Source organism: Pteropus vampyrus, unplaced genomic scaffold (assembly GCF_000151845.1).
Source record: "Pteropus vampyrus isolate Shadow unplaced genomic scaffold, Pvam_2.0 Scaffold137, whole genome shotgun sequence".
Taxonomy (NCBI): Eukaryota; Metazoa; Chordata; class Mammalia; order Chiroptera; family Pteropodidae; genus Pteropus; species Pteropus vampyrus.
In genome coordinates this window covers 4,188,165-4,197,353 of record NW_011888918.1, presented here as the reverse complement: position 1 = coordinate 4,197,353, position 9,189 = coordinate 4,188,165, and the positions used below count along the sequence as shown (strand labels likewise).

Sequence of the window (9,189 nt, the reverse complement as noted above, 5' to 3'; positions counted from 1 at the left end):
TAAAGGGGCTGCTTCCTTGAGCAGACTTCCGCGGTGATGGACCTGCTCGCTCTGAGCACCAGCACCGGTGCGGCTGCGCAGGGGGCACCAGGGACTTAGAGGGGGACACTGAGTTGTCAGAGTGAGGGCCGAGGTGAGATGTACTCTGTACAAAAATGCCGGCAGTATCCATTGTTCCTCTGTTGAGCCTGCCCCGCTCCCAGTGCGCAGACACAGCATGACCATAGCAATGAAGTCATCAAACTGGATAACAGAGGTTGCTCCGCCCAAAGGATTCTCTGAAATCCCGCCTCCCCCAACTTGTGGCCCCACCCAAGCCACATCCAGGTGTGTCCTCGCTTAGTCAGGTGCCCCTTGCTGAGCAGCTCCTAGACTCACACTGGTGGCAGCTGGCCTTGGTTTCTGGTGTGGCCTTTTGAGGCAACTATAAGCACAGTATCTGAGGATTGCTTGCTGAATCTTAACAGGTGGACTTGAAGGGGCACAGGCTGGAGCTAAATTTGGCCTGCAGCTGAACCCCTCTCAGGACTGTGCCATTGGACACCTACCACACAAATCCACGCTAATAAGACCAGGAGACTTAGGAGCTTTGCTTAGTACATAGAAACAGACATGGAAAGGCAGCCAAAATGGGAAGACAAAGAAGCAGAAACCATGTGAGAGAAGAGAACAGAGATCCAGATATAATGGAGTCAAGGAATCTAACAGGTGCAGAGTTCAAAACATTGATTATAAAGATGCTCAGTGAACTTATGGCAAGTGTAGATGAATCAGTGAGAACTTCAACAAAGAGATAAAAAATAGAAAAATGGAAAAGGAAATTATAAAAGGGAACCAGTCAGAAAAGAAATGAGATGAGAATTATATTAAATGGAATAAACAAAGTGAATAAAGAAGAGGATCAAATGCCCTGTCTAGAGAATGGGAAAGCCAAGGACACTCAATCAGAATGGCAAGAAAAAAAGAAGTCAAGACTATAATAATAATTTAAGGAGCCTGTGGGACACTATTAAAGGTAAAAATTCCATGTCATAGGGGTACCAGAAGGAAACAAACAGTTGAAGAGCTATTTGAAGAAATAATGATGGAAACCTTCCCTCATCTGGTGAAGGAAATAGACATACAAGCTCAGGAAGTTCAGAGAGTCCCCAAAACCAAGAACCCAAATAGGCCCACACCTAGACACATCATAATTAATATGCCAAAGGTTAAATACAAAGAAAGAATATTAAAAGCAGCAAGAGAAAAGCAGTTAGTTACCTACAAGGGAGCACCCATAAGGCTTGCAGCTGATTTCTCAAAAGAAACTATGCAGGACAGAAGGGCTTGGCACAAAATAATTTGACATGATGAAAACCCAGGATCTACAACCAAGAATACTTTATCCAGCAAAGCTATCATTTAGAGTTGAAGGACAGATAAAGAGCTTCCTAGACAAAAATAAGCTAAGGAAATTTATCATCACCAAGCCAGTATTATAGGAAATGTTGGAGGAACTTCTTTAAGAAGAAAAAACAGGTATCAAAAACATGAACAAAGAATGGTAATAACTACATTTCTATCAACAAGTACCTCAAATGGAAAAGAATTAAGGGCTTCAGCCAAAAGATAGAGTGGCTGGATGGATAGGAAAACAAGACCCTACATATGCTGCATCCAAGAGACTCACTTCAGATTAAAAGACACACACAGACTAAAAGGAAGGGGATGGAAAGAGATATTGCCTTGATGGACGTAGAGGGTATGTAATGGGTCAGATAGAAAAAGCCAAATATGACATGATTTCATGTAATGTGGACTCTAAAAAACAAAATCAACAACAGCAACAATGAAAATGGAAATAAACTCATAGATATAGAGAATATTTAGAGGGATACTAGATGGGAGGGGGGTTGGGGGGACAAAAAAAGGCAAAGGGATTAAGAGGTACAAGTGGATAGTTACAGAATAGACATGGAGATATAGAGTGTAGCGTGGGGAAGATGGTTAATAATGTTGTAATAAATATGTAAGGGGAAGAGGGGTACTAGATTTAGTGGGGTGATCACTCCGCAAGTTATGTGGATCTCTGATCACTATGCTGTACAACTGAAACTGGTATATTATTGTATGCCAACTATAATTTTAAAAAACTCACTGAATTGTACAATGTAAATAGAAGCAACTAATTGTCTATTATATTTCAATAAAGACAAAAAAATAAAAAATAGAAGAATTAAATGCTCCAACCCAAAAAAAAAAATCAGAAATTATAAAAAAAATTAGTCAAGTGATCTGAGTTTGAAAGTTTTGGCTCTATTTTGTAGAAGTTGTGAAGTTTGGGGCAGTTATGTACCCTCCTAACTGTCCAGGGTCTCAGTTTTCTCATCTGTAAAATGGGAAGGATATTAATACCTACCAATAGTAATTCCTACCTGAAAGGATTGTTATAAAGATTAAATGAGACAATTCATGTCAGGTGCTTAGCATGCTGACTGGCTTGGGCAAATGCACGTGTGTTAGCTGCTGTAATCATCCTCTGTTAAATGTACATTGTACTAACTTGTTAGTGGGTTAAGTAGGTAATGTATGGAGGAGGGCTTTATAAACAGTGTTGTTCTCTGCCCAGGACTCTTGGCATTTTACTGTAGTCACCCTACAGTCTTCATAATTAACATAGTTATTATCAAATATTTCCAACTTCTCCCCTCCTGTCTCATTAGCTGGCTAGGTGACGTTCTCTTTCTCTTCTTCAAAGCTACATTCTCCAAATTTCATTCTTCTCCTGTTCTGGTCTTTTTCCAATCTTCATTTTTTTTTTTCCTCCTGGTTTCCACTCTTTCTTTCTGTAACATCTTCCATCCCTGAACATCTTCCAAGAAATATAACTATGGAAACTACCCCTCTCCCTCAAATTGGGGTGGAGCCGCCTCCACTAGTTGGGAAAGAGAGTTCCTGGGATCTTAGGCCTCTACTGTTCCTTCTTTCCACCTGAAAAGCAGTAGAAGAAAGAGCACTGGCTTTTGACAATAGCTACTAGGCTATTGTCCCAGTATGGCTCCAAACTCTCAAGACTTTCCATAAGGAATGTTAAATCTTCAGGTGAGTCCTGGTATGTTTTTGCTGAAACTACTCCATTGCCATCTAAGGAATCAGGGTTTTCCTTTATCCATGTTGTTTCTCCTGAACTGTTTGGGGCCCTAAAGACCAGTTCCTTTATCCCAGAAAATGTTTGCATAGAATTTTGCCTGACATCTCTGCAAGTCTGGAAAATCATTTGAGCGACATCACATCATTAGCATCCAGTTAGCCCTGCTGTCTAATGTGCATCTGCCTGTTACATAGGCAGAACTGGCTTATGTATGCCCTACATGTGGGCACGGGTGTGAGTGCCACAGCACATCTGTGAGTCCACAGACACGTTGGTCCTTTCATTCACCATGATGTCTACCCTAACTGCACCTAGGAATGGATGGAGCTGAATGTCTGTTTGTACCTCTCCATCTCTCACAGCAGCTGGTAGAGTGCTAAGTCTACAACGGGTGCTCGGTGAATGCCTGGTGGTTGATTCGTTTGCTTACTCTTTCCCAACATGCTGATTGCTTACTCTTGACACCACTAAAATTGATTTTTGAAAGACTCTAGGAAGGGAAAGGATCATCCCACATTTTCCTCCACATTCAGAAGCTTGTCTGCATCCCAGTCTAGAATGAAGACCAGAAACAACAAGCTTAGTGGGTCCGAAGGAATCCTAAAGACATCTAAGTGGTTCTTGTCTAGGTCAGCCAGAGGTTTAAAGCACCTCTTCAGTGGGCTTGGGCCAGTTTTAGAAATCTGCACCCTGTTACCTCTAGATTTTCCTGAAACCATCCCATTTCATCGAGGGTCTTTAGTCAAAACTCGCCTTGCATAGAACTGTATTTGTGGCTGTAATTGTTCTGTCATAACACTGACTTGTAAATGGGGCCTTAAATGTGAGGTGTTTTTTTTTTTTTTTGTAACCAATGATGGTAATGATGATGATATCCTAGAGGTACCTCAGGGCCTGGCCAAATCTTCTGGGACCCCTACTGATCAGATCCATGGCTTGGGGAATGGAAAGTTACTGAGCTGGGCTGTGTGCAGACAGACCTATTTCCCAGAGTCCAGCAGACTAGAAAGGGTAATTGAACTCTATCTCCTCTCCTCATCTACTCCCTTAAAGTTTTATACTTGAATCTGGATGTTTGGGTGAGCAGGAAACACTGACAGCAGAGCTAAAACACAAGAACATATCTGGCAAGCTCTGATGCCTTCTTTTGGGTTTGCTTTAGGCGGCACTCATCAAGGCAATAGGTACAGTCCTTTGTGTCTCACTGGCAAGCCTTGACCTGTGCGCGACCATAAATATATCAGCTCAGGTGCTAGCTTGGCAGGGAGCTGGCTGTTCTTCTGGTTCCTGAGCCTGGCTCTGAGCTGCAGCAGCTTGGGAGGGTCTGGGGGTGGGGATTGTAGGGGGAGAGGCTCATCAAGGCTGTACCCATATCTGTCTGTTCATCAAAGAAGAGCTAGGAAGACCTCTGAATCCCACCTCTTTCTTGCCTCCCTCTCCCCAACACCTGTGCTATGAGGGAGAATGAGATGGGGCTAACCAAACTACTTATAATCCTCCTCTGGGCCAGCCCCTGTTCACAGATACACAGCTGAATTGTTTACCTGCAGGTTGGGAAGGAAGAGGCTCAGAAACCAGGAAGAGGGTAGCAGGCCTATGTTCAGATCCTTTTCATGTCCAATTTTCCAGCTGTTTTGGGATATTAGGGTCTTCACACTCCCTCTTGCTTCTTTTTGGAGAGTGTTAGTGGCCAAATTAATCCGGGGTGTGTGGCGGGCAGGTGTGGGCCAGTGAGCGGGTGATAATTGGGGAAGGGTGTGAAGGGCAGAGACTGGTGACTAAGTGAGTACCTGACACAGTTACTAATGACAGCGATTGTAAAAGTGGAAAAAATTCTGAGGTATATTTAATAGAGAGTCATGGAATTAAGGACACAGGCTTTTGTCAGGTTCCAATGCTATCCTCCGTCACTACCTTTGTGACTTTTAGCAAGATTTTAACCTATAAGTCTTGTTTTTCTATAGGGTTATTGTATTAAATAAAATAACCTATATTTTATTTAATCTAAATATTAGTGTGTGTGTATAAATGTATATGTATATGTATATGTGTGTGTATGTGTGTGTATATATGTGTGTGTATGTGTGTAAATATATGTATACCTGACACATAAATGTTAACTGTTAAAGTTACATTCATAATCATTTCTTTTGTAGCAAGTCCCCTGGGGTGTTATGGGCTGGAAAGGAAAGGTTAAGCCACACAGCTGTTGAAGCTTTGGGTTTGCCTTAGAGACTCCCTTCCGGGTGGCAGTCCCTGGCTTTATCCCTGGCTGTCTGTATCACTTCAGGTTTCTGGTGGGGTCTAGGTCCTGCTGGTTTCATCTGTATTCTGCTGAGGATGTGTGGCTGGTCCTCAAGTGGCTCCAAGGTCAGAACTACAGTGTCTGCTTTTTTCATCCCGGGACTCAGTGCTGGTTCCTGGCATTTGTGGAACCGTGCCCTGGGAGTCACAACCTCTTGTTTCCCAGACAACCTCCTGTTCTCTAGAAGGACAAGGGCTCCATTTCTGTTCAGCTCCTCTGGATTTCATCACCTTTTCTCTGTAAACATGCTGGGCTTCTTAGCAAATTGTCTACATTCACCTTGAATCTTTGGGTCCTTTACACCTGGTAGAGCCTGTGGGGCCAGCCCTACTAGGCTCCTCCAACCCCATGTTACCATGGCCCCGGAAGGGTCAGTCCTTCCCCTCTTGCAAAATGTGTTTTAGCTCAGGAGCCCTGCCCAAAGGTTGGAGATAGTGCTTCAAAGATACCATTTCCATTGCTGGATGTTCCCCCCACCCCCCGTGCTTCTACTTCTCTTTCAGGCATTACTCTCTGTTCCACCTCTTCTGTTGACACCCCATCCTAGGCTCCCTGTCTTAGTAAATGGCAACTCCAGCCTTTCAACTGCCCAGGCCAGAAGTCTTTGCATCATTCTTGATTCCTTCCTCTTTCCATCTCCCGTACATCAGCAAGTCCCGTCAGCTATACCTCCAAAATCCAAAACCTGCCTGAGCAGTGAGGGACTTCTTTCTTCCTGGTGTGAATGACCCTGTTGACCCATGACATATCAGCTAGAGAATCAAACCAGAGGTTAGAAGAAATGAATGCAAGTTTCAGATCTTCAACATTGTGACTAATAAAATAATAAGTTGCTATGTGTTAGCAACTTATGTTCTAGGCACTAAATCCTTTACATGGATTATTTCATTCGCTCTGTGACCTTGAGCTGATGACTTTACCTCCATTTCTTCATCTCTAAAATGGAGATAACAACAGTTCACAGGGAAATTGTGAGGATGTAATGAAATAATGTATGTGAGAGTCTTTTGAAAAAAAAAAACACCATATATGTATGCCATATTTTGAAAAAAAAAAAACACCATATATGTATGCCATATTTTCACCAAAGACCCAAAATGGATCATCTTCAGGCCGTTGAAAAGTCCACATTGCACAGAGGAGAGGTGTTGGCAAAGTTCCGACTGATGGTGAATTTGATAGCCCAGCTTTGTGAGGGCAGAATGTGAGGCCCATGGTGGTGCTTTATCTGTTACCTGAGATCGGGGTGTCTGTCTCCTGGCACAAATGTGACACCTGTTGCAGGAAAAACAGGCCCTGGCAACTGGCACTCTGGGAAGAGAGGTCTGGCCAGGAGCAGGATGAGTTTACTTAGAAGAGGGTAAGTGACAAGTGTCAATTCTTTAGCTCCAAGTTCCCCCCTGGGGGCTAAGCAATGCCTGAATATCCACTGACAGGATTAATATTGAGAAAAAAGCAGGGAAGGAGAAAATACCAAATGCTCAGCACAATGCCTGATGCCTAATATGCAGTCTGAAAATATTGTGCACGTGCGCATGTGTGTGTGTGTGTTTTGAGGATAGATGGGTGTAGATGAGGGAACAGAAGGCAGTACCCACGAAACACATTGTTATCTATTGCTCTGCTACCACTGATTCACCTCTGGCCCCCTGTCCACTTACTTCTCTGGTCAGTAAACAGAGAGAAGAGAGTGAGAAAGCTACTGGCTGTTTGCAGTTTATAGTATTCTAAAGGGGCTGGAAATCACGTCTTCAGACTCCCAAGTCCAAAACCTCCAAGTCAGAAGTTGTTAGGGGGAATGAATGCTTGCTGAGCACTTACTGTGTGTGTCAGACACCACACGAGTTCTGACACGTATAATTTAGTCCTCACAATGGTCCTGTGGGGCAGATGTTTTTATCCCGACCATCCATATGAAGAAACTGAGGCCAAAGAGAATAAATTATTTGTTCAAGTGGTCACTGTTTCTAGGTGATAGGTGTAGAGTTCAACCTTTCTGACTCCAAAGCCTTGCTCGTCTTTTTACTATATTGTGAAGTTTGCAAAGGGAATTTCTTACTCCTTAAATTACTAAAGGCTGGACTGTCAACTATCCAGGAATTTCAAAGCCATCCAGACTTACCTGTGACCCAGGGGCAGGGCATGGTTAGGTTTAACCTCACTGATACCCCTTCCCCCCATAGTGGGTTTGTCCTTGTTCACTGAGAGAGTCACTTCTTACCTTCTTTTAAAGAGAAATAGTTAAAGATGATAAAGACAGATTTTGTTCAGCACTATCACAATATGGGAGAGAGACCAGTATAAAACTGAGCTCAATTCTGAATACAGCAAAGACAGCTGGGGATTTCTAGCCAAGAAGCAGAGTGAGGGGATTCAGTGGATGGAAAATTACTAAGAGGAGACATCAAAGGAGGAGAGTCTTGTTAAACAAACTTAACAGGCAGGATTCTTCTTAAAAACTGGGCTAGACAGGCCAAGGATGGGGCCCAAAGGCAAGGCCTAGTCTACAAGAGTGCTCAGAGGAGCCTGTCTAAGGTTTGGTCAAGGATAGAGTCTTTGTCACTTGCCAGCAAAAGCCAGGACAAGGCATGCTGAAGACCCACAGTGATAGTTCACTGACCTTGGGGTGAGTTGTCTCACCTTTGGTGTGACTTCCAAGAGTCAAAAGAATTTGACTGGAATTGAAAAGTAGTTATGAGAAAGAATGTGTATCTAAGACGCACAGTAACTCTTATTTGATAAAGCAAATAGCATTTTTATTATTTCCTCACAACATCGTCTAGAAGTAGAATGGCTTTTAGTCCTAAGCACAAAGTCAAGGAAGAGATGGCCTGGTCATTCAGAGGCAAAAGCAAGGCAGGGCCTGCCCTCCCTCTCCCAGAGTGGCTTATTTGTCACATGGGCACCTGAGCCCCCAACCACTGGCCAGCAGCTTCCCGGGCTTAGGAAAGGATGGGACTCTTATATTACTTGTGACTGAGTTCGGATTAGCAGATGAACAAACAACTTTCCCCTGAGTTCATCTAGAAATGCAGGGTGTAGGGCAGGGAGCATTCATTCTCTTTCTGCCTCATTCCCATATCCTCACCTCACTCCACTGGCCCCAGAATCCTGCTTCCCCAGAACATCCTCTTGCGTTAACTAGTCTGACCTGTTTCTGACTGCCAGCTGGCCAGCCATGGAAACAGGAGAGACCTTGATGGCAGAGGGATAAACCTGCAGAAGTCCCTATAAACATAACATGAGCAGAGGTTTAATGTCTATGCAGAATCCCAAAGGCACAGATCCCCAGCTGAGGCCTCTGCCCCCAGGACTCCTAAAGTCTCTGCCAAAAAGTGCCCACAGGAGAAAATGTAGGCGGAATGCAAAAACGCTGGCTTGTGAGACAGAAAGGCTCTCTGTTCTGATCCTGGCTGTTCTGGTTCTGGCTTCAAAACAACTAACTCTGTGACTTTAAACTCTGAGCTTCTCTTTCCCCATCTGTTAAATGGGGGTAATCAGATCTGGCCTGTCTCTCATGGACTCTTGTAAGGCTGAAGTCATCCCTGTGAGGTGCTTAGTAAACACTAAAGGGCCACACAAAGCTGTGTAAGAAAAGCACTACCCACCCCCCATCCTAATCCTCTCCCAGAGTTAATTACTTAACACTCAAGCGAAACGTTGATGTCCACCTTCTGTGTCCCATATTTGTGGGTTGTGCTCTTTTCCTTTGTGTTTGGTTGGCTGTCTGTGTCTCTCCTGGTGCTCACATTCG

General features: G+C 43.8%; 1 protein-coding gene across 1 annotated transcript in view; it reads left to right on the top strand.

The window, feature by feature from the left end:
• Positions 1 to 6,532: 6,532 nt before the first annotated feature.
• The window catches only part of B4GALNT3 (beta-1,4-N-acetyl-galactosaminyltransferase 3), a 28,021-nt gene continuing 25,364 nt past the window's right edge, over positions 6,533 to 9,189 (top strand). The window contains exon 1 of the mRNA XM_023535194.1: positions 6,533 to 6,626. Coding sequence (XP_023390962.1) covers positions 6,533 to 6,626 — 94 coding nt within the window. The remainder of the gene's footprint in view (positions 6,627 to 9,189) is intronic.